The 26,101-nt window shown below is 43.0% G+C and overlaps 1 protein-coding gene and 1 non-coding gene across 9 annotated transcripts in view; both read left to right on the top strand.

Annotated features, from left to right (window-relative positions):
* The window catches only part of CIT (citron rho-interacting serine/threonine kinase), a 175,324-nt gene that overhangs the window by 8,855 nt on the left and 140,368 nt on the right, over positions 1-26,101 (top strand). For all 8 annotated transcript variants that reach the window (XM_027566756.1, XM_027566755.1, XM_027566754.1 and 5 more), the window contains exons 3-5: positions 459-600; positions 9,907-10,082; positions 13,323-13,424. In XM_027566756.1, the coding sequence (XP_027422557.1) occupies positions 459-600; positions 9,907-10,082; positions 13,323-13,424 (420 nt within the window). The remainder of the gene's footprint in view (positions 1-458; positions 601-9,906; positions 10,083-13,322; positions 13,425-26,101) is intronic.
* On the top strand, positions 4,618-4,689 carry TRNAC-ACA. Its single transcript has one exon. It is a non-coding gene; the product is annotated as a tRNA-Cys (tRNA).

Here is a 26,101-nt window from a genome sequence, read left to right as displayed (position 1 = left end):
TTCAGCTTCAGTGCAGTCACTCCATTCACACGACCCTTTATGGTTTGAGTGAATTAAAGAAACTGAAGTTATGTTAAACAAACCTGTAGGAACACAGGGAGGAAGAGGCATTCATTGTGTCCTCCTGAAGAGGCACGGAGATGTGACGGGACCAGCAGGGTCCAGAGTAAATGTCCCCATGAGCCTCAGACTACTAAGACAGAGGAACTGTTTCTTATTCATGGCGTGCTGGTGAAGTTTTTCTCCCCAGGTGCAGGAGGAAGAAGCCCACATACAAGTGATAACTTAATGACTGTCAATGGACGTCACTTTAAAGGATGAGGCCACCAAATTCCGCTGCTAGCGTGTGTCGTGAGCAGTTAGTTGAGTTGGTGGCTTGCAATTTACTCTGCGTGGATGTTATTGATCAAAGCTTTTCATTATTGACAGTGTCTCCATCTGCTGTTTGCTGTTTTTAGGGGAAACCACCCTCCATGACTCAACAGCAGATGTCTCTTCTTTCCCGAGAAGCGATATTAGATGCCCTCTTTGTTCTCTTTAAAGAATGCAGTCAGCCGGCTCTGATGAAGATTAAGCACGTGAGCAACTTTGTCCAAAAGTGTAAGTGTGGGGAGAACTTTTTCTTGAAAATTGTCCTGCTTAGTGAGAATTAGAAGGATACTGGAGGTGGGATGCGTTTGTGGTTGGAGGGAGTGGGTAGGAATTTCTGCTTTAGATGGACCCAACTTCAAGGTCAGCTTCCACCTGCCGTTGCTAGGAGACCGGATGAATCAGGCCTCTTGATTGTGAGTGATAGAAACTCATCTCAAACTAGCTTAGGCCAAAAAGTGAATTAAAAAAAAAATTATTGAGTATAGTTGATATACAATGTTGTGTTACTTTTACTGTACAATGATGTGATTCAGTTATATATATATATATATATACACACACACACTCTTTTTCATATTCCTTTCTGTTATGATTTACCATGGGATATTCAATATAGTTCCCCGTGCTATACAGTAGAACCGTGTTGTTTATCCCCAAAAGTAAATTTTTTTGGCTCATGAAACTGAGAGTCCAGGGATGGGTCAAATTTTAGGCATGGCTGGTTCCAAGGACTTAAATGTCTCTGGCTCCTTCATTGTATTCACTCAAGGCTGATTATTCATTAGGCATTGTGAACACAGTGCTTAGCATCTACAGTATTCACAATTATTGTAATTAGTTTAATTTTATTTTAAAATCATAAAAAATATGGGTATAATAATCTGTAATGATTCTGGATTATATTCATCTTTATACCAATGTGGTCACAAAAATATATATATTTGTATAAATTTTTTTTTTTTTTTTTTAATGGAGCAAGGTGCTGATGAAGGCAAGTGCCTAGGGACTATGAAAGTCATAAACTGGCCCTGCCCTCACCCTGTTCTTGACTCTACCTGACTTGCACGTGGTGGGGAAGTTGGCTGCTTGCTGGTTCCTAGTTTTGTATTTTTTCACCTGCCTCCAGTGTTTCTTGACCAGTGGCGATTTCTCCTCCCCCAGGGACATGTGGCAGTATCTGGAGACAATTTTGGTTGTCTCAGCTGGCAGGGAGGGTGCTCTTGGTAGCTAACGAGTGGAGCCCAAAGATGCTGATAAACATCCTGCAATGCACAGGATGGCCCCCACCACACAGAATTATGTGGCCTCAAAGGCGTACAGTACCAAGTCTGAAAGGCTTGTGAAAACCACGTCTCACATGACTTTCCAGTGTAACCAACCACCCTAAAATTTAGTGACTTAAAACAAGAATCATGATTCTGTGGGTCGACTAGGCTTCGATGAGAATTCTTCCATTCCATGTGACATGGGTCAGGATTGTGGGCATCTGGGCTGGAATGGATGACCCACCCATTGTCTGGCGCGTTACCTAGAAGGCTGGGCTCCCCCAGGACTCTGAGACTAGTAGGCCTGTGTCTCTCTCTGTGAAGTCTCAGAGCTTCTTGCTCTCCATATGGCTGTTCTGTGTGGTCTCTCCATGACGGGTCAGCCAACTACAGCCTGGGATGCCTGCTTTATAAACAGAGTTCTCCTGGAACGCAGCTTCACCTGTTCCCTATGGCTGCTGTCACATCACAAGGCGTTTGAGTAGGTGTGACCATATGGCCTACAACACCCAAAATGTTTACTGTCTGACCCTTTGAGACAAAGCTACTGACCCATGGTCTACGCTGTCACTCTAGCAGAGATGTCTAGATGTCCTCCATGGCAACTCAAGGTTTCCAAATACAAAAGTGGAAGCTGCCAGGCCTTCTCAGGGCTTAGGTCTGGAAGGGACATAGAATCTCTTTGGCTGCATTCCATGGGTTGCAGTGAGGCAGTGGGGCCACCCAGATTTCTTGTGCCGGGGAACAACAAAGCACATGCATTGGGCACTGTCTTTGGCTGCTGGCTGCCCCACTGTACCCAATGTGTATCGTGTACTGTCTCTATTCATGCAATCTCAGGGAAGATTCTCATTGGCTCTGGTTTGGGTCACTTGCCCATCCCTTGACCAGTCACTGGGCCAGGGTGTGAAGTATTGTGATTGGCCTCATGTAGGTGCCCAGGGGTCCGGGGCACCATGATCACTGGGACCTCATGGAATGGGGGATGTGCTGTTACCTAAAGGACCTGGGAGTTTTGAATGGATGAAACCAATGTATGTCTAGTAAGTGACATCGGTGTTTACATGTAACTTGTTTGTTCTCAGTGTCCTCATCTGAACGATGGGGGAAATGGCGTATCTGATACAGGGATTGAATGAGATAGTGCACAGTCCAGGCTTATGTTGCCTGGCACGTAGAGACACTCAGTAAATGTTGCCCAGTAATGATAACCGTAAACCTCAGTGTTTAACATATTGTGTACCTTTAACTTTAAAATGCACTTGGCATATTTGTTCATGATTCTGTATTTGTTTGAATAAGCTCCCACCTTATTTTGTTGAGTATTTAAACTCTCAAATAGGGAGTAGGAAGGGAAGGAGAAGCTTGTGACAAGACTAATTTACTGAGCTTTCAACATGCACCTTCTTGAGATTGCCCTCCAGTTAGGATCATCCTTTAAAGCAGTGGATCTTCTAGACTCATTCAGTAATCAGGAGACTAGACTTGTGAAATGTAGATTTTTCTAATAGATTTCTCTTTCAGGAAACTGTTTCAGATTTTTAAAGAGGCTTCCTGGAGAGGATGGTTGAGAGATTATGATTGGAAAAGGGTGATTGCATTAGTATGTTTTTTTTCACCCCTCTTTGAGTTTCTGTTTTAGAATGTAAGCTTCATTTTTCTGTGGGAAGAAGGGTCCAACAGCTGTTACCACATAAGTTTCTTGAAGCTTGCCATAGAGATAGAAAATTTCTTCTGGGACTGTTGGAGGAAGTGAGACAGAATAATACAGCCCTGAAGCAGTGCCCCTAGTTTGGGCCAAGGGAGGGCAGGGAGCTGGCATTTGGGAATCAGGGAGGAATTCTTCGTTTCTTAATTGCTAAGCTAGCCTTTTTGCCTAAAACTGGGTCTGGTACACAGAAGGTGGGGCTTCCTGGGTTGTACAGTGGTGAAGAATCCTCCTGCCAATGCAGGAGATGCAAGAGACATGGGTTTGATCCCTGAGTCAGGAAGACCCCCCTGGAGAAAGAAGTGGCAACCCACACCAATATTCTTGCCTGGAAGATTCCATGGACGGAGGAACCTGGCAGGCTACAGTCCGTGAAGTCGCAAAGTGTCAGACATGACCAGGTATGCATGGACACACACAGAAGGTGTTTAATAAATATTGGTTGACTGATTATTGCTAATAAACAGAATAAATAGCAAAATGTTAAGCAGTGTATCACATATTTTATGTAAAAAATAAACAAATGTGATGTTAAAACATACAGACAAAAAAAAGTGTTGATAATCGTTAAAGTTGGACTTTTCTCGGTGATTTGACAGTGGCTGAAATTTTACCCTCTTTCAGCTACATTCACTGCAGGCAAACTCTTTTGTATGTTCACAATCTTAGTACTTTGGGCAAAACACTACTTTTAAGTTCCTCCGCGCCGCCCTCCGCCCCCCACCATTGTAAGCATAGTACAAAGTTCCTTGTAGCAACATGGATGGACCTAGAGACTATCATACTAAGAGAAAGACGAATGTCATATGATATCACTTATATGTGGAATCCTAACAGCTGATACAAGTGGACTTATTTACAAAACAAATGAGACTTACAGACATAGAAAACAAACCTATAGTTACCAAAGTGTAAGGTGGGGAAGGAATAAATTAGGAGTTGGGATTAACATATACACACTGCTGCTGTTACTGCTGCTAAGTCGCTTCAGTCGTGTCTGACTCTGTGCGACCCCATAGACGGCAGCCCACCAGGCTCCCCCATCCCTGGGATTCTCCAGGCAAGAACACTGGAGTGGGTCGCCATTTCCTTCTCCAATGCATGAAAGTGAAAAGTGAAAGTGAAGTCGCTCTGTCGTGTCCAACCCTCACGACCTCATGGACTGCAGCCTTCCAGGCTCCTCCATCCATGGGATTTTCCAGGCAAGAGTACTGGAGTGGGGTATCATTGCCTTCTCCAGTATACACGCTACTATACATAAAATAGGTGACTTCCCTGCTGGCTCAGATGGTAAAGTGTCTGTCTACAATACAGGAGACCCAGGTTCGATCCCTGGGTCGGGAAGATCCCCTGGAGAAGGAAATGGCAATCCACTCCAGTACTATTGCCTGGAAAATCCCATGGACAGAGGAGCCTGGTAGGCTACAATCCATGGGGTCGCAAAGAGTCAGATACGACTGAGCGACTTCACTCACTTCACTCACTCATACATAAAATAGGTAACCAATAAGGACCTATAGCAGAGGGAACTATATTCATTATCTTGTAATAACCTATAATGGAAAAGAATCTTAAAAATATATATATGTAGCTGAATCACTTTGCTGTACACCTGAAAACACATTATAAATCAACTATATTTCAATAAAAATTAAAAAAAATACAAAGTTAAATATAAAAGATCAGAATGGAAGGAAAATCCCTCAAAATCTTACCTAAGATAACCACTGTTAATGGTTCAGTGCATAGTATTGCAACTTTTCTTTTGTCCTTATAAGATATTTATTGTGGAATTGTTCAAACATAGCTTAACAGTAAAGAGACAAGTGTCATAAACCCCCACATACCAATCAAGTAGCTTGAACAATGAACCCTTTACCATGTGTATTCTAACATTTTTTTGTTCAATTGCTCAGTCGTGTCCAACTCTTTGTGACCCCATGGACTGCAGCACACCAGGCTCCTGTGTCCTTCACTATCTCCTGGAGTTTGCTCAGACCTCATGTCCTTTGAGTTGGTGATGCCATCCAACCATCTTATCCTCTGTCACCCCCTTCTCCTGCATGCAGTCTTTCCTGGCATCAGGGTCTTTTTTACTGAATCGGTTCTTTGTACCAGGTGGCCAAAGTATTGGAGCTTCAGCATCAGTCCTTCCAATGAATATTTAGGGTTGATTTCCTTTTGGATTGACTGGTTTGATCTCTCTTGTTGTCCAAGGGACTCTCAAGAGTCTTCTCCAGCACCACAGTTTGAAAGTATCAGTTCTTTGGTGCTTAGTCTTCTTTATGATCCAACACTCACTTCAGTACATGACTACTGAAAAATCCATAGCTTTGACTATATGGATCTTTGTTGGCAAAGTGATGTCTCTGCTTTTTAATACACTGTCTATGTTTGTCATAACTTTTCTTCCCAAGCATCTTTTAATTTTGTGGCTGCAGTCATCATCTGCAGTGGTTTTGGAGCCCAAGAAGATAAAATCTGTCACTGTTTCCATTTTTTTCCCTATTTATTTGCCATGAAGTGATGGAACTGGATGCCATGATCTTTAGTTTTTTGAATGTTGAGTTTTAAGCCGGCTTTATCACTCTCCTCTTTCACCTTCATCAAGAGGCTCTAACATTATTCTGGTTTAATTTTATGCAAAATGGGTTGTATGTTGATAATGTTTTGCCACTAGCATTGCTCACCTAGCAATATATTTACTTAACAAATATTTGTGGAGTGCTCGCTATGTGCCTGCTGCTGTTTTGAGCACTGGGTTTACAGTAGTGATCAAAACAGAAGCAAATCCTTGTCCTTAAAGAGACTCCAGTGGAGGTTGAGCTACTTAATTCTTTTAAATATGTGTCTAGTATTCTTTTCTGTGGGTGAACGCTTACGCTGTTTCCACTTTCCTGTTAATTGTAGACCTCTACATTGTTTCTGATTTTTCTGTAACAAGCAGTGCCCATCTTATGATGTGTATCTTGATATGTGTGTCTTTTGAACATTTCTGTGAAGGATGCATTCCTAGACAGTGAAGTGTTGTAATACTGACTTTTAACAAAGGAAGCAGCATTCAGCTGTGGTGGCTTTTGCTCCCTGGATCTATATATGTATCTGGGAAGATCATTCTCTGACTGCATTTTCATTTCATGCTTTGGGCTCTACCTCAATGTCAGTTCCCACCGTGTTCATAGTGGGTGGGGGTGAAGGTTGATGTGGTTTTGTAGTCACAGAAGTTGCTGGTGGGAAGAGAAGTTGTGCAGGGTTATTTTTCACAGTCATAGGTACGAGTTTAGCATCTCACCTGTTGACCTTGATAATCCCAAAGTCTTTGAATAACAACATTGCAACTTGGAGTGGTTTCTCAGAATTCTGAGAGTGTCATGGTGGTTTTGCCTGCAAGCAGTTTTGTCTGCTGGGGTGATTGAGATGCCTGCTGGTTGCTGGAGACAGACCCAGAGTTATTAAGTTGGACAGTGCTGTAAGCAACGCGGGGGCCCAAGGCCTTACAGAAGAATCAGGAGAGGCCTTGTGTGCAAGCAGTAATGAAATCAGGTTCAAGTCAGAAAATTGCAAGTCAGCATATTTGGGAAATTAATAATTCAAAAACTCAAGTACTAGGTCTGAGAGAAACTTGGAAGAAGACAGGGAAGAAAGACTGGGCTTGACACAGTGATGTCAAGGCAAAAGGAAAATATGCCACATTCAGTTCTGCTTCTGCATGGAATCCTCCCTGAAGGCGCTCTAGATTTATTTTTTTGTTTTACAATGGCCACAGTGAAATGAAGTGAATCTACTCACCCCTCTTGCCTGATTCCTCAAGGGAACAAAGAAGATGTTTTTAGGATAACAAATAAGAGATGTTGTTAGTGCAGTGGTGCTCATCACATGTGCCTTTGATCCAAATGAATTCAACTCCACCCATGCAACCAAGAAAGGGAGTGGGTAACAACAATTAAAATTGCATTGGCTAATTCATTAATGTGCTGCCAAATGACCGTGGTTATGAAATGGCTCTGCCCTTTGTTGGGCTCTGTTCCTTTAGCTGTGTGAACAACTTGCCAAATGAATGTAGCTCCCAGCTCTGCCTGGTGCCCTCCCACAGAAGTGGCTCCAGTGCACCTGTGGGATTTCAAGAGTCCCTTGGTCTTCACCATGACATCTTTCTGAGGGATTCTCCAGGATAATTCTGATGACATATTACTGTTGTCTTCCTTTGGAGTATAACCCTGTATATGGTGCAGTTTCCCTGTAATGGACAGGACTGAAGGACTTGGTCAGTCACAGCTGTTCTACTCTATTCCTTTTTCTAAAAAATATTTTATTGAAGTATAGTTGATTTACTAATGTTATGTTAGTTTCTGCTGTACACCAATACAGTTATATAATACATGTATATATATATATTCTTTTTCATATTCTTTCCCATTATGGTTTATCACAGGATATTGAATATAGTTCCCTGTGCTACACAGTAGGACCTTGTTGTTTCTTCATCCTATAAATAACAGTTAATATCTGCTAATCCCAAGCTCCCAGTCCTTCCTCCCACCCAACCCCCTTGGCAACCAGAAGTCTGTTCTGTCTGTGATTCTGTTTCATAGATACGTTCATTTGTATTTTAGATTCCATGTGTAAGTGATATTATATGATATTTTGTTTTTCTATTTCTGACTTACTTTGCTTGTGTGTGTATGTTGCTGTTGTTTAGTCGCTCAGTTGTGTCTGACTCTACGTGACTCTATGCGACCCCATGGACTGTAGCCCACCAGGCTCCTCTGCCCATGGGATTCTCCAGGCAAGAATACTGGAGTGGGTTGCCGTGCCTTCCTCCAGGGGATCTTCCCAACCCCGGGAATGAACCCAGGTCTCATGCTTTGCAGGTGGATCATTTACTGTCGGAGCCACCAGGGAAGCCAGACTTATTTTGCTTAGTATGATAATCTCGAGGTCTGTCCATGTTGCTGCAAATGGTATTCATCCTTTTTTTGTGACTGAGTAGTATTCCACTGTATGTATATACCTCATCTTCTTTGTCTATTCATCTGTCAGAGGACATTTAGGTTGCTTCACGTCTTCGCTATTGTAAGTAGTGCTGCTGTGAGCATGGGAGTGCATGCATCTTTTCAAATTACAATTTTGTCTGGGTATATGCCCAGCAGTGGAATTGCCGTATTGTATGTTAGCTCCATTTTTTGTTTTTTAAGGAACCTATATACTGTTTTTCATAGTGGCTATACCAGTTTACATTCCCACCAACAGTGTAAGAGGGTTTTCTTTTCTGCACACCCTCTCCAGCGTTTGTTATTTGTCAACTTTTTAATGATGGCCATTCTGACCAGTGTGAGATGGTACCTCATAATTTTGATTTGCATTTCTCTAATATTTACATTCCATTCTATTCTTTAGATCATTAGAATCACTATGTATCTACCCTGTGATGCCCCAATTTAATGTTGTTAATAAATGTATGTTAGATTCCAAATTTGCTACCTGTTTAGTCCATACTTTAAACACGGAGAATCTCTGACTGTCAGGAACTGAATGTTTTTACCGACCTTCTGCTTCCTTCTCCAGTTCCCCAAATTTATATGTTGAGGCTTTGACCCCCCAAAAGTGAAGCCTTTGGGAGATAATTAGATGTAGATGAATTCATCAAGGTAGGCCCCATGATAGAATTCATGTCCCTAGAAGAAGAGGAAGAGAGACGAGGGCTCCTTTTCCTTCTACCATATGAGAAATACAGGGGCTGCCTGTCAGCCAGGAAGTGGGTTCTCAACAGGCTCTAGAACTTTGAGAAATTAATGTCTGTTGTTTAAAGTGCTTTATCTGTGTGTCTGATGCTTTTGTTAAAGCTTTTAGGATAGAGGAAGACACCGGCTGAGAGATTGCATTCAGAAAAGGAGTAAAACTATGCCTAGAAAAGAGACAGTTGCAAACCCATCAAGCTGTGTGACACGTCAGCTCTGCAGGGCCAAGGTCAGGCCTCTGCTTGGTTCCTCAAGCTCAGGCTTTTTCTCCCGTGGTAGTGCTGCTACATACTATGTATGGCAAGGATGGTATTTACTGACACGATGCAAGGGAGATAAGACCTGGGCTAATGGAGTAAAACTGAGTAGAACATATGGAATCAGGATGGAATGTTCTGGAAGTCAACCCTAAAGTCAACTAAGGATGGGGATCACATTGCTCATATCCCATTATAAACCAGTCCAGATGCTGATGACATGTTTGACCACACTCACTGCCCTGCAGCCCCCGGAGAGGGGGAGGAAAAGCATGATTTCTGTTCTCCTTCCCCTGTTTTCTGCATCTACAGGATTCAGATCATAGCTGCCATGGAAACTGTGCGTTGGAATTTCTGGAGCCCTTAATTTTAACTTAGCATAGAAAAAACACTTTTGTGCTGATTTTATAATTATTCACGACAAGGAGAAAGTGACTAAATGTCTCCTGACAGTGAGGGAAGATACAGCAACGCTTTCTTCTTTCTTCCTTTCTTCTCGCTTTCATAAAGATACGAGTATTTGAAGTACGTTATGGATCCGGGAGTCACTCTTCCGTCTTTTGCAGATTCCGATATCATAGCTGAGTTGCAAGAGCTCCAGCCTTCAGTGAAGGACTTTGAAGTGAGAAGTGTCGTAGGCTGCGGTCACTTTGCTGAAGTACAGGTGGTCAGAGAGAAAGCGACTGGGGATGTCTATGCCATGAAAGTCATGAAGAAGAAGGCCTTGTTGGCCCAGGAGCAGGTAGGAGCATTTAACATCCAGCCTCCCCTGTCTGAACCAGCAGGTTCATTGCAGAGATGAGAATCTGCTGAATTGACACCTGGGATGGAGCCAGTTTTCCTCTGCATCCCTAGTTTTAATTACTGTGGCGTAGCCAGGAAGGTCTGAGCATGCTTTCTTGAACTGATATTGACTAATTTTGAAGATTGACAAGCTCCCTTGGGTTGCTTGATCATGTTTTTATAGTTGCATATTATTCAGAACCAACTTGGCCTTTTCACTAATGAATTTGAGATGATCTTTTGTGACCATCCACTGGGAATTCAGAGATGTGCATATCATGCGGTGAGTTAGATAGCCTTTGCTTTTGTACACATCTTATATATTTGTGTTGGGGGCCTCTGTACTTGATTTTTTTTTTTTTTTTTGGTATTTGGTTTTAAAAGAGGCCTCTGAAGAAATTAAATTGTTCTGTGGCTAGGGAGTTGCCAGTCTGAGAGGAGGTGAGAAGTTATCTTTCTGGTTGTGGTGTTTTTCTCTCTCTTTAAACAAGGCTGCTGCTCCCAGACGTTATTGATTCATTTGCAGTGTTTCTAGAGCGACGGCCATCAGCCTTGGTGTTCGGAGAGCAATTTATTAGTTACCCATGTTCGAGAGCACATTATGTGTCCGGTAATGGACCCAGCTCTGTGGGAAGTCTGCAAAAGGAATCAAAGCTCCGTGGCTGTTAGTTTCAGGGTTTCAGCACAGCCTTGGAAAGTTGAGGAAAAATGGCAGATCCATAAAGCAGGCCCTTAGGAGCTAAAGCATCACAAAAGAGGGAGCAGTTAGCAAATTCACAAACGACAGAATGAGGAAAGGTGTGGGTGAGCCAGAGACAGGGCAGGTTCACACTGCTGAGAGGGAACATGGGTTCTGGGCAGGGAGAAGTGACGAGAATGTACCAAGTAGAAGTGTGCTGTTCTGGAGGTGTAAGTGCTAGAATGCTATGCAGATGTACGTGTTTGTGTGTGTTTAGAAGTTTAGAACAAATAGACTGGAAAATGAGGAGAAGTAAGGACATGGGAGTTGGGAGGAGGTGATTGGTGGGAAACCTCAAGAACTCCCTTCTGGCTACTGTGATAAAATATGCATCACATAAAATTTACCACTTGAACTATTTTTGAGTGTACAGTTCTGTGGCATTAAGTACATTGGCAGTGTTGCGTTACCATCACCACTGTCCACCTTTAGAACTTTTTCACCATCCTAAACTGAAACTCTGTACCCATTAAACGGTAACTCATCATCTCCCCCAAGAACCGGTTTCTGGAGTTGGAATTTAATTTGTGAGACGCTTGGGGTTCACATAGGCTTTTGGAAGCAGAAGGTTGGGATCGGGGTTTCAGCACTTCAGTGACTGTGTGACCTCTGGTCAAAGACACAGCAGAGGGCAGGAAGCTGCTTGTCAGAATCTGAGAATGCTGTGTCTTTTGTTCAGGAATGAAATGTGGGCAACTTCATAGAATGATTACATGACAGGATGTTGCAGATCATTTGGAAGAGAGGTGTGGAAGATGCTCACTGAGCCTCCCAGCACCTAAGAAGCACCTGCCATCAGGCCACACCTACCAAGCACCTGTTGGGTCTGGTGTATCCTAGGTCCTTGGAAGAGGCCTTAGATGTAGCCTTGTGCTCCTTATATTTCATATGGGCAATGGTGCATAGAAAAGGAAATGAATCCAGCACGTTCCATACTGCAGGTGAGGGATAGAGACCCTCACTCAGCACATCCCATACTGCAGGTGAGGGATAGGGACCCTTGCCCAGGTGTGCTCCTCCGGGTGAATGACTTGAGTCACCCCGTGTGAGGTATATGCTGGGGGATTTAAAAATCTCACATATCCAGGAGCTAATTAAAGCCACCCACCCGTTAGTTACCTGAGCCACGCAGGACTATCACAGACAGGATGCTCTGTTCCTCTCATTGCATCCCAACAGGGGAGTCTCAGTTGCGGCTTGTCACATTCCTGAGGATGTCACGTTGGTATCTGCCACCTTTCACTGCAAGTTACTCCTTTCCTCTTTGTAATTGCATAGGTATTTTGGAAGGAGATACTTTCAAACTGGGGAAGTACCTGTTTCTGATAAAACTTTCAACCCATCCATTTATTTATATCTGTATGCACTTGCGTTTGCCTGTCAATGAGTTACAATCCATTCCTGTCAGTATATGTTTTTATACTCAAATTGTTCCCAAGTTGGCCGATGAGAATCTCTTCAGGTTGGCTTTTGTATATCCTTTTGACATATTCCCCATCTTTGAATTCTGTGTTACTTTTTGATACAAGGTGTTTGGGCTCTTAAACTCACTTTACCTGCCCCAGCCCCACAGTCAGTCATTTCTCTGGGAGCCCTGCATTTTGTTATTTATTTATTTTTTTAAGTGGAAAACAGTATTTAGAGGCCAAGGTCTGGGCACGAGGTGTTCTCTTTGCTATCAGGATGTCATTGCTGCCAGACTCCATTCAGTGGACAAGGCCAGGAAATACATGAACGTGTATGCAGCATACCTACCTCATACACACGAACATTAACATCTGTATTTATTTCTGTATCTACTTGTGTATGTTGAAAACCATGTATTCACATCAGCATCTCCAAGTCCTCTCCAGCTTCATAAGGTTTGTTATCATTTTCACCCTTTCCATGTTTGTAACTCTGATATCACCCTCAATGTTTTTTACTTATTTAATGCACCTGTGTCCATCTGTCAACTCTACCTTGACAGGCTCAGATGCTCTAGGTCATCTAGACCTAGATTGACTTCCTCACCATACGTGAGCCTTTGATACCCCACATTGGTCTGCTCCACATGTGGTTGCTTCCCTCCTCACCCTGCTCGGACCTGTCCCCTGTTCTGGACTACCATGGCTTTCCTTGTCACTTGTCATGGATGTTTATCTGGTTATTGTCCATCTCATGGTTTTAGGACTGAATTGCTCAGTAAGGGAAGATGAAGAGAAAGATTTAAATTTCAAAGATGTTGGTCGACTTCGAAGAAAGACATTAAGTAAATAACTGGACACTATTGTATGGATCTGGCAAAAATTGAGCAAAGTAGGCATAAGAATGAGATTTGTGGAATGTTGGACTATGTGATGGCTTTTTAAAAAAGAGACAAAACTAGGTATCAGTTTAAGCTTAAAGGGAGAACAAAGAGCATTTCCCCCATCACACTTAGTTCTTTATAATTGTCTTAATAGTTTCTATTCCTCCTAGGTCTCATATTTTGAGGAAGAACAGAACATATTATCTCAGAGTACAAGTCCTTGGATCCCCCAGTTGCAGTATGCCTTTCAGGACAAAAATAACCTTTATCTGGTGAGTCTTTCCATCCATCTCTGTAGAATTAGCCTAGTGTTGGCAATAATCAGATAGCACGGCTGTGTAATTGAATGTGGTTCTTGGCCACATGGCCCATGACACTTCATTCATTCTCATGCTCTCCTGCCTTTCAGGTGTCTTCTTGTTCTTGTCCTAAAGATGAAGACCTGATCCATTTAGAAACAGCCCCATTTATTGCTGGATATTGCAGCTATGGCTCAAAGGGCAATAAAGAGAAGTCATTTATTGGCAATAGTCTGATAGTACCTTTAACAAAATCTTACTTTAAATTTTAAAAATTGAGATAGAGCATGGTTATTATAAGAAAATGCAAACACTGAGGAAATGTATGAAATAAAAGAGAACATGCTTGACCTTTCTCTCTAATCGCTGTCCCCTGGGAAACACATGTTAATGGTTATGTATGTTCGTTCTGGCTCTTAACCATGAGTTGTGGAAAGAATATTTCTGTGTCTGTGCCTATCACACATGTATATAGTTTGTTTCACAAAAATGGTGTGTTACTGTCTACTCTGCTCTTCAACTTGCTTTTTGCCTTTCAGTAATTTCTCCCTGACATCTTTTCATGTCAGTGCATGCAAATCTGCATTGTTCTTTTGAGCAGCACCATGGTTTTCACTGACGTGCATGTAGCATAACTTACAGAATGTTAAAATTCATTTTGGGGCGTTGTTTAGGTTCTTAGGGATTTAGATTCCTAAAGTTAAAGGTATCTTAGAAGCAAGTTTCGGAGAAGGCAATGGCACCCCACTCCAGTACTTTTGCCTAGAAAATCCCATGGACGGAGGAACCGGTTAGGCTGCAGTCCATGGGGTCGAGAAGAGTTGGACACGACTGAGCGACTTCACTTTCACTTTTCACTTTCATGCACTGGAGAAGGAAATGGCAACCCACTCCAGTGTTCTTGCCTGGAGAATCCCAGGGACGGGGGAGCCTCGTGGGCTGCCGTCTCTGGGGTCACGCAGAGTCGGACACGACTGAAGCGACTTAGCAGCAGCAGCAGCAGAAGCAAGTTTTGTTCCTGATTCAGCCCTTAGAACAAGACTATCCTATTACGTTGAATGGAGATAAACTTTTATAGAGCTCACATCAGAGAAGAGGGTAAGAGATGGATGCCTATTTGTTTTGAATCTTCACTGGGCATTTTAGGGGGACTTCACTGGTGGCTCAGATGGTAAAGAATCTGCCTGCAGTGCAGGGGACCTGGGTTTGATCCCTGAGTTAGGAAGATCTCCTGGAGAAGGGATTGGCAACCCACTCCAGTATTCTTGCCTGGAGAATCCTATAGACAGAGGAGCTTGGCAGGCTACAGTCCATGGGGTTGCGAGAGTCAGACACGACTGAGCAACTAACACTAGGAAAACTCACCACCTTTATTTCTGATCTGGAATAAACAGTTATTTGCCTTGGTTTCATCTTAGTTGGGAACCAGTACCAGTGGGGAGGCTCTTTCTGGTCCCACCCGGCCTTCTGACAAGGGTATTCTCACATGGATATGCTGGGAAACTGGCCTTGTGCTCACCATGCGATCCTTCAGAACCATCACCATGCCTATGGCTCTGTGTCCTGAAACTTCTTTTTCTTGAATATTGTCTTGGAAGCTTTCCTTCCTTGAAACCTGGAGCTTGAAGCCCTGACCTTTACAAATGACCTTGGTGTGTTTCTAGGCTCACTGGTGTCCTAGGACATTTGTTGGATATGGTAATATTTGTCCTGTGCTATGTATGTCTTGTGGAGCCCCTCGTATTTGGACGTATTAACAGATTTACTCGTTATCTTTTAGAAAAGCAATTCCTTTGACACAGTAGGTTCTTTGTTGATTATTGTTGTTTTGGATGTTTTTAACTAGAGCTCTGCAAATGATACAGAACATCAGCTCGGGAGCATAAGTTTTGTTTCTGAGGCCACACAGGCTGTCCCAGAGCTGGGAAGGACTCTAATTTTTGGTGAAAGTTGAGAATCCACAATTTTCTGGTCTGCCTTGCACTGCTCCAAAAACTTTACCATTCTCTTCCTCTGAGTTGAAGTGCTCAACCTTTTTGTTTTTTATTTTATTTTTTTAAATCTTATTTATTTTATTTTTTGACTGTGGTGGGTCTTCATTGCTGTGTAGGCTTTTCTCCATTTGTGGTGAGTGGGGGCTACTTTCTGGCTGCAGTGTGCATGCTTCTCATGGCGGTAGCTTCTCTTGGAGCTCAGCCTTTTTGATCTCCAGTCTCATGCAACTTCTTAATAGTTCAGTTCAGTTGCTCAGTCGTGTCCCACTCTTTGTGCCCCCATGAACTGCAGCACCCCAGGCCTCCCTGTCCATCACCAACTCCCGGAGTTCACTCAAACTCACGTCCATCGAGTCGGTGATGCCATCCAGCCATCTCATCCTCTGTCGTCCCCTTCTCCTCCTGCCCTCAATCTTTCCCAGCATCAGGGTCTTTTCAAATGAGTCAGCTCTTCGCATCAGGTGGCCAAAGTATTGGAGCTTCAACTTCAACATCAGTCCTTCCAATGAACACCCAGGATTGATCTCCTTTAGGATGGACTGGTTGAATCTCCTTGCTGTCCAAGGGACTCTCAAGAGTCTTCTCCAACACCATAGTTCAAAAGCATCAATTCTTCGGTGCTCAGCTTTCTTTATAGTCCAACTCTCACATCCATACATGACCACTGGAAAAACCATAGCCTTGACTAGACGGACCTTTGTTGGCAAAGTATAATGTCTCTGCTTTTTAATATGCTATCTAGGTTGGTCATAACTTACCTTCCAAGGAGTAAAGTGTCTTTTAATTTCCTGGCTGCAGTCACCATCTGCAGTGATTTTGGAGCCCAGAAAAATAAAGTCAGCCACTGTCTCCACTGTTTCCCCATCTATTTCCCATGAAGTGATGGGACTGGATGCCATAATCTTTGTTTTCTGAATGTTGAGCTTTAAGCCAACTTTTTCACTCTCCTCTTTCACTTTCATCAAGAGGCTCTTTAGTTCTTCTTCACTTTCTGCTATAAGGGTGGTGTCATCTGCGTATCTGAGGTTATTAATATTTCTCCTGGCCATCTTGATTCCAGCTTGTGCTTCTTCCAGCCCAGCATTTCTCATGATGTTCTCTGCATATAAGTTAAATAAGTAGGGTGATAATATACAGCCTTGATGTACTCCTTTTCCTATTTGGAACCAGTCTGTTGTTCCATGTCCAATCACTGTTAAAAAAAAAAAGTAATCACTGTTGAAGTACTTTGGAACTTTCACACTATTATGGTAAGTTTTGGTGGAGGTGATAACAGATTCTGAGTGTTCTAGGTGAAGGAACTCACATTAGTGAGGACTAGTGGTTCAGCCCCGAATGGCAAGTCCCTGCTTGTTTCTGGAGGGAAGCCATCTTCTGCTTGTCTCTGGAATGGCCGGTGAGGACGATCAGCGGGGACCTGGGAGTAACATTTGTAGTTTTCTTCACGTTGATTGTAGTTGTTTTTTTTCTTTCCCCACCACTCAACAGTTTTTACAGCACATCTTTAAGGGGGTAACATTTGGGCATTTTGAGAATTTTAAACTCTTTGGTTTCACTCTTTTTATCCTTACTAATTGGCTCTGTTACAGTAGTGAGAACCTTCCCATTTTTTCCTTAATTATGGATTTAATTGCTGTGGATTCTGTTTGGATATAGCTTGTCTGGAATACCTTGTGCATTGGGAATATCTACCATTCCTCTGCTAGGACAGCCTTCCGTCGGTGGGGGTCTTCAGGTTGTGGGGCTTCCCTCTGGATCATGACACCAGAATTGACATTCTTAGCTGAAGATGGTCTTCTCAGTTTTTCTGCCCACCATCTTGCAAGATGGGACTGATCTCAAAGTGACTGTTTTCTGAAGTTCTGGTTGCCTCAGCACCTCAATACCTGGCTACAAGAACGTTTTTATGCCATTCTTAAGTAGCTCCATTAGGTATAATTATCGCTGGGTATTTGGTAATCTGGTAATTATTTCCTTGCCTACATTTTCTTTTCCAGCACTTTGATACTTTGAAATAAAATGCTTGCTAAGGGTACAGTTTTCATATGAGAAATCCAAGCTTAGCATAGGACTTAAGATATGATAGATCCACCATCTCTTATCTGCAATTCTGAAATACCCAGTGCTCTGAATAACCTCAGGTTATTTTATTGCTTATTTGTCAGAAGACCTGACTTGAACTCTGTAGCAAAACTTGACCCGAACTCCTATTTATTCCCTTTAGTGCAACTATTCATCCATTTTGCTGCAAATTATGAATCTGTGTGATTACAGGGTGCTATCCCAGGTCCTACCTGAGGGATCTGTATTTGCTTTGTAAAGCACTGAAATTCCCCTGTGCCTATAGATGATTAAACTTTTGAAATTTGGGGAGACCTACAAATCACAGTAAACTCCCCTGGCAGTTAAATATTAATGTATAATGCAATTGGAGTTTAACTGAAGATACATTTAAAATCAGTGCCATAGCAGCACTATTTGTAATAGCTAAGACCTGGGAGTAACGTAAATGTACACCAACAGGTTAATGGACAAAGACGTGGTGTGTATACACTGGAATACTATCCAGCCGTGAAAAAGAATGAAATCATGTCATTTGCAGCAATATGGATGGACCTGGAGATTATCATACTAAGTGACATAAGTCAGAGAAAGAGAAATATTGTATGTTACTGCTTCTAAGTAGAATCTAAAATCATGGTACAAATGAACATATTTAAAAAACAGAAATAGATTCATAGACACAGAAAACAAAGATGGTTATCAAAAGAGAAGGGGGAAGAGGAGGGATAAACTGAGAATTTGGGATTAACAGGTACACACTACTATGGATAAAATATATAGTCAGCAAGGACCTACTGTATAGCATAAGGAATTATATTCAATATCTTATAATAACCTATGATGAAAAAGGATCTGAAAAAATATGTATACTTTCTCCACGCTCTCGCCTCTTTCCCTGTTTACCTTGTTAACTCTTGTTTCTCCTTCTGGGCTCCAGTCAGATGTTACTTCCTCCAGAACCCCTTCCTGGACCTGTGGGAGGGACACCCCTCTGCTGTGTGCTCAGAGCAGCCTGAACTTGCTCTTGGTGAGTGGGTGGCGGTTGCCTCCACCAGGCTTCAGCCTCCATCAGAGTGGTGATATCTCCCTGGCTTCTAGTAGAGCTTCCACAGGTTGTCGCTTAAGAAATATTTATTGGTTGGCTGCATGATTAATTTCATAGAAATTTGATTTACAGACCGTGTACTTACAGCACTATGGAAGTTGTATTATGTTAATGTTGTTTAGTCGCTTCCCAGGTGGCACTAGCAGTAAAGAATCCACCTGCCAGTGCAGGAGATGCAGGAGACTTGGGTTCAGTCCCTGGGCAGGAAGATCCTCTGGAGTAGAAAGTGGCTACCTGATTACCAGTATTCTTGCCTGGAAAATTACATGGATGGAGGAGCCTGATAGCTTACAATCCATGGGATCACAGAGAGTCGGACACAACTGAGCAACTAAGCACAGCACAGTCCCTGAATCATGTCTGACTCTTTTTCAACCCCATGGACTGTAGCCTGCCAGGCTCCTCCATCTATGTGATTTCCTGGGCAAGAATACTAGAGTGGGTTGCCATTTCTTTCTCCAGGGGAATCTTGCTGACCCAGGGATCACACCTGTGTCTTCTATACTGGCAGGTGGATTCTTTACTCCTAAGTCACTTGGGAAACCTGTTAAGTTAATAGTATGAGTTTTTTTCCTCCAAAGTATGCTGTTGAAGACAGGTCCACTGAAATTTTTTAAAATTTGATTTGCAGCGCAAGGAAATTGAACTTGGATCTTTTTGAGTTTTGATGGTTAAAAATTTCCCATTCATAGTTACACACCAGTGAGCGTGGCTTACCAGGTTTTACTATAGAAAATCCTAGCAAAGTCCGTCTTAACGTCTGGTTCCATGTAACAAGGCAAGTCGCGTATCCTGGCAGGTGGCCCACAGAAGCTGTACTTTGTTGATCTGGTTCATGATGAAATCTGTTCCATTCTGTTTAACAGATGCCTTCCCCAATGTCCTTCCATGAAGAAGCTGCCGGTCTCCACAAAGAAAACATTGTTCTGCAACTCATTGCTTGTAGTGTTGTATCTAAATTCTTTGTGCGAATCGTAAAGCTTGCTAACTTGTGCTGATATTTTTCATACTGTAGGTCTTTTCAGGCTGCCCATGCTCTGAGCCTATTACTGACTCACGAATCTATTTTCCCTTTTGTGACCTTACATGAGCTTCCTTCTGTTCATTCCCAAAGTTTTCTTCCCCCTAGTTGCACACAGGGATTTATTAGTTAAGGTATAGGCTAAGGTCATATACCAAAGAAACCCTCAAATACAGTCCAGACTGGTGGGCAGCCTGTTGTACATGATGATTCCTTTCTGTGTCTTCCTGCGCCTTAGGATGTTGTCTTCTTTGACACGCTTAAAGTTGGACCATCTCATGTCTATATGTTCCACGTGGCTGGGAGGAGAAAAGAGCAGAAAGGCAGAGCAAGCAGACTCCTTCTACACAGGATGATGCAGAAGTGGGACACATCACTTCCTCTCACGTCTTGTTGACCAGAACTTTGTCATGACTGTACACGTCTGTACTGTCTCACCACGTGGCCTCTTATTGCTGTGGGAGAAGGAAAGAATGGATTTGGGTGATCAGTTAGAGTCTGGCCCAGAGGTTAAAACAGCTCCTTTTGTAGATTAACAGATGGGGTTAGACACGAGGCCCCCAAGCTCCACCTCCTGTGGTCTTCCTTATTACATTTATACTGTCACATCCAAAACTGTTTCTAACACAACCGTGTTCGGATGTCCTGCTTGGGTTTAGTTCTTTACATTTCTTGTCTTGCTTTTAACCCATGGGGATACCGTTTTGTGGATACTTCCCTTCCTACGTAGGAGTCATTTGAAGGGGGGCTCTTCTGGGCAGTGGCCCCAGGGACTGTCTGATCACTAGCCTCTGCCATCATTGGGGGTGGGAGAGGGTTAACGAATACTGCTTCTTTGTTTATTTTATTTGAGTGAAATACGGCAGCTTAGGATCATTTTGACAGCGAGACGTGCTGTTTTGATCTCTTGGGTAAGATGATCCAGTTTTAGGCATGTCTCAAAACTCACCAGTGCTGCCGCTTCACAAGCCAGCTGCCCATCAGAAGGAAGCTGTTATTTAGAATATAGGTTCCTTTTATTCTGTTCCTTGCTTGGTCTCTCCGGAGTCATTGGCCTTTTCAGCTTCAATTTTCTCATTGGCGAAATGAGATATTAATACGTCTTATTGACTCCAATTCGATTGCTGAGTGTGTTATTGCCTCAGGGGGTTCTTTGAGTTCTCAGTGCCTTTGAAGTAGTGGTTCTGCGTGTTGGTCTTTTGAGGCATATTTCAGAGGCGTGCATTTAGAGTTTCACCATTCTGGAGACTGTAGTTACGTTGTCCTGATTTGCCTGGCCCCAGTCTTCAGCATTGCTGATCCAGTAGGTCTTGCGGGGTGGGGCCCGAGTTCATATTTCTCATCGGGTCCCAGACCCCACTTTGAGAACCAATGACCTACAGCCATAGCTAGTTTCTGGTTACCACTTCTTCCTTGTGCTTCTTTAGTCATAGTGTACACATCCGAGACCCCTTTCCTTACCCTCTCAGGCCAACGAATGGTGCCTACTCCCCTGCTGTTGCTCGCCCCGGGGTGTTCAGCATCTGGTGTTCATTTCCTTTAACCTTTCCCACACCTCTACACATAGCCCTTTCCTCAGTTCATGACCTCAAATCACCTAGTTTGAGTATGGGGTCAGCTTCCTGCCAAGACTCTGGATGATTGGATGCTCAGTGAGGATTTTTTGAATAGAAGGATGACTTAGGCTGGGATTCATACTTTCTGACGTAAAGGGCCTTCTCTCTTTTTCTCTTGGTCACCTTGCCCTTCAAGAAGAAGAATTTAGGGTTTGTGCCAGGGGCTTCTCTCCTTAGAGTATCCACCCTGTCCTCCCCTGAGCCAAAGATCAGGAACACTGCGCAGGGCGGGTGACGATGCCAGCAGCAACCTTAACATTTTCATGGCACTTGCAGTCATGCTGATTGTAGTGCAGGCATTTCAAGGACATGATTCTAAGAGGCGGCCAGCACAGTATGCCTTTAACGACACCAGTATGCAAATTGGGATAGAATGCAAAGAACTATTATAAATCTACCCCCATATGTACACACATACATGCAAGCGTATGTGTGTATATGCACACATACACATTTTTCCTTTGTTTCAAATACAACGCAACTGATGGGAATTGCCATCCCAGCACTTGGGTAGAGATGCACACACCAAGAGAGAAGCTGCCGCTCCTTCCAAACTAAACACATGTAAGATCTGCCCTTTAATTAGCATCTGCAGCTGCTGCCATCAGAAAGGTCTGTCTCTGTCGGCCGGGATGTCTTTGCTTTAAAAGAGCAAGTCCATTATAGCTCCAAGCCAGGCTGGTCTGTCAGCTGCTGTGCTTTCTCTGCCATCCACAGGGCTGTCACAGTGTTCAGGGTGGTTTTACTGTAGGGCTTTTTTGCATCCTCCTGGCTCCCTGGCCTCTATTACTATGCCTTAGTGATCACTGTTGAGGTGACCTGCAGGGAGATCTCCTATTTTTGCAGGGATATAGGATGGTTGCTTCAGTGCGGGTGGACTGGTCATGTTTCAGCCCTTTGCTCTCAGTGATCTTGTCCTAATATGCGGAATGGCTCCAGGTAACCACTGGAAAATTATAAGCAGCAGAAGTGAGGGCTGTATTCAAGCCAGCTTTCATACCAGGGCGTCTCTTCTGTAGAATCTTCTCACTCGGTTGGAGTAGTGACCCATGTTGCCCCTGCAGCCTCGTCAGCGTCGGGTCTTAATACAGTGCTGCATTGCAGTCACCCCAGAAGCTCCTTGAAATGCAGATGCTTGGCCCCCACCTGTGGAGCTTGATCCATGAAGAAGTTGATCCATGGAATCCACCTTTTTTGGCAAGCTTCCTCAATGGTTGGGATGAGAAAGAGACATACTTTATAATAAACCCGTTAGTATTACTGAATTTTTTTTTCCAGTTCTTTTTCATTCTACCTGAATTCCAGCTCCATGAAGGCAGGGATTTTTGTCAGTTTTTGTCACTGCTATTTTTCTATTAATAATATCTAGAATAGTGCCTGGCACATAATAGGCACTCAGATATTTATGTGGATGAATGTGTTTTATCCTTTTTTAAAAAAAGTGTTTCTCCACGTGATTCTGGTGTATAGACAGGCTTGAGAAGCCCTGCCCTAGAGGACTTGCCAGTTTTTTTCTTGGGTTAGAAGTCACTTTTCCAGGGAGGATCCATGTCTCTCTGGGCATCTCTGAATAGTAAAAGTCAGGGATGGAGTCCTTTTAGGGGACAAGTTCGGATGCTGTGAATGATCTGTTTGGTACAACCTGGGTGGTGACTTTAGTCTAACGTGTTCATTGTGTTCTGTTCTGCTGACCTTGGTCTTTGGTTTATAGTATGTCATTTGGTATGAAGACTTGAAAACTCTTGGTGTGAGACTTGATGATGCTTTCAGAGCTCCTTTTTTTTTTTTTTAACTGAAGTGTAGTTGATTTACAATGTTGTGTTAAGTTCTGCTGTACAGCAAAGTGATTCAGTTATACTTATGTACAGAGTACATTTTTATAATACTCTTTTCCATTATGGTTTATCATAGGATTGACTATAGTTCTCTGTGTTATATAATAGGATCTTGTTATTTATCCATTCTATATATAACAGCCTATGTCTGCTAACCCCAACCTCCCATTTCATCTCTTCCCCCACCGCACGTCAACCACCATTCTGTTCTTTATGTAATATGATTCTGTATTTGTTTCATAGACAGGTTTAGTTGTGTCATAGTTTAGATTCAACATATAAGTGATATCATATGGTATTCATCTTTGTCTGACTGACTTCTTCACTTAGTATGATAATCTCTAGTATGTTACTGCAAATGGCATTATTTCATTCTTTTTTATAGCTGGGTAGTACTCCATTGTTGGAGAAGGCAATGGCACCCCACTCCAGTACTCTTGCCTGGAAAATCCCATGGACGGAGGAGCCTGGTAGGCTGCAGTCCATGCTAAGGGTCGGACACGACTGAGCGACTTCACTTTCACTTTTCACTTTTCTGCACTGGAGAAGGAAATGGCAACCCACTCCAGTGTTCTTGCCTGGAGAATCCCAGGGACGGGGGAGCCTGGTGGGCTGCCGTCTATGGGATCGCACAGAGTCGGACACGACCAAACTGACTTAGCAGCAGCAGTACTCCATTGTGTGTGTGTATACACACACACACACACACACACACACACACACACACTATATCTTCTTTATCCATTTATTTGTCAACAGGAGTTTAGGTTGTTTCCATGTCTTGATTGTTGTGAATAGTGCTGCTGTGGGCATAGGGGTGCATGTATCTTTTTGAATTAGAGTTTTTTCTGGATATATGCCAAGGAGTGGGATTGCTGGATCATATGGCAACTCTATTTTTAGTTTTCTGAGGAACCTCCATACTGTTTTCCACAGTAGCTGCACTAACTTATGTTCCCACCGACAGTGTAGAAGGGTTCCCCTTTCTGGAAACTCTTGATTTGGTATCATTTTTTTTTTTGTAAATTAATTAATTTTAATTGAAGACTAATTACAGTATTGTAGTGGTTTTTTGCCATACATTCACATGAATCGGCCATGGGTGTACATGTGTCCCCCATCCTAAACCCCCTCTCCCACCTCCCTCCCCATCCCATCCCTCAGGGTCATCCCAGTGCACTGGCCCTGAGCGCCCTGTCTCATGCATCGAACCTGTGCTGGCCATCTATTTCACATACGGTAATATACATGTTTCAATGCTATTCTCTCAAATCATCCAACCCTTGCCTTCTCCCACAGAGTCCAAAAGTCTGTTCTTTACATCTGTGTCTCTTTTGCTGTCTCATATAGGATCATTGTTACCATCTTTTTAAATTCCATATATATGCGTTAATATACTGTATCGGTGTTTGGCTTCCCTGGTAGCTCAGCTGGTGAAGAATCCGCCTGCAATGCAGGAGACTCCTGTTTGATTCTTGGGCTGGGAAGGTCTGCTGGAGAAGGGATAGGCTACTCACTCCACTGTTCTTGGGCTTCCCTGGTGCCTCAGCTGGTAAAGAATCTGCCAGATGGTGATTGCAGCCATGAAATTAAGAGACGCTTGCTCCTTGCAAGAAAAGCTATGACAAACCTAGACAGCATATTAAAAAGTGAGACACTACCTTGCTGACAAAGGTCCATCTAGTCAAAGCTCTGGTTTTTTCAGTAGTCATGTATGGATGTCAGAGTTGGACCATAAAGAAAGCTGAGCGCCGAAGAATTGATACTTTTGAACTGTGGTGTTGGAGAAGACTCTTGAGAGTCCCTTGGACTGCAAGGAGATCCAACCAGTCCATCCTAAAGGAAATCAGTCCTGAATGAATATTGGAAGGACTGATGGTGAAGCTCCGATACTTTGCCCACCTGATGTGAAGAACTGACTGATTGGAAAAGACCTTGATGCTGGGAAAGATTGAAGGCAGGACAGGAAGGAGACAACAGAGGATGAAATGGTTGGATGGCATCACTGACTTGACGGACATGAGTTTGACCAAGCTCTGGGAGTTGGTGATGGACAGAGAAGCCTGGCGTGCTGCAGTCCATGGGATCACAAAGAGTCAGACACGACTGAGTGACTGAACTGACTTGAAAGTCTACAAGTGTTTTCTGAAAGTGTCCAAGTCCTGGTTCTTTATTATTTCTTTAGACTCAAGAGCAAAACTGATGAAGTTTGGTATCACCACACACAAGTTGTCTTCCCTTGGGCTCCATTCATCCCAGGATGAGTGACTATACCTCAGTAGGATAGTTTGGGGATGGGGGTCACATCGTGGGTAGCCAAATTTAGTCAGTAAGTGCCTAAACTAAGTTCTGATGGTGTGCAGTTGGGATGTTCAGTAATTTTATGGCAGTCCAGAATCTTGTTGGAAGGTCAAATTTGATTAGGTTCTTTGATAAGGAGTTTTGTTATTTAGTGTGACTTTCTTGACCTCCTGCTGTAGAGCCTCCTGCCTAGTAGCTGTTGTCATTTTTGTTGCTTATTTTCTTAATGAGCCGTTTTCAAGAAATGGAAAGTTGTTTGACCAGTAGAAAAGACTAATCTAATTTGGGCAGGGATTTTCAGCTCAGGAATTTGGATTTTCTGAATAGAAGCAAAGCTTACATATGTTTTTGCCTTTCTAAGAGATGGTTCTGATTGTCTGAACTACTTTTCATTGTCATTACAGATAGAATTTTCTTTTGTTTAAATATTTATTTGGCTGTGTCAGATCTTAGTTGCAGCATGCAGGATCTTTAGTTGCAGCACTTGAGCTCTTAATTAGTGCATGTGGGATCTAGTTCCCTGACCAGGGATCATACATACCTGGGCCCCTTTCAATGGAGTGTGGAGTCTTAGCCACTGGACAACCAGGGAAGTTCCACAGATAGAATCTTAGTGGCCAGCAGCTGCTCTGTGTTTGACTTTCTCAGTCTTAAACTTGCAATCCATTCTATTTTCTTCACGTCTTTAATAGAGCCAGATCAGAAAATTTGTAA

The sequence above is a fragment of the Bos indicus x Bos taurus genome, chromosome 17, assembly GCF_003369695.1.
Source record: "Bos indicus x Bos taurus breed Angus x Brahman F1 hybrid chromosome 17, Bos_hybrid_MaternalHap_v2.0, whole genome shotgun sequence".
Classification (NCBI taxonomy): Eukaryota; Metazoa; Chordata; class Mammalia; order Artiodactyla; family Bovidae; genus Bos; species Bos indicus x Bos taurus.
This window is presented reverse-complemented; position numbering and strand designations above follow the sequence as displayed.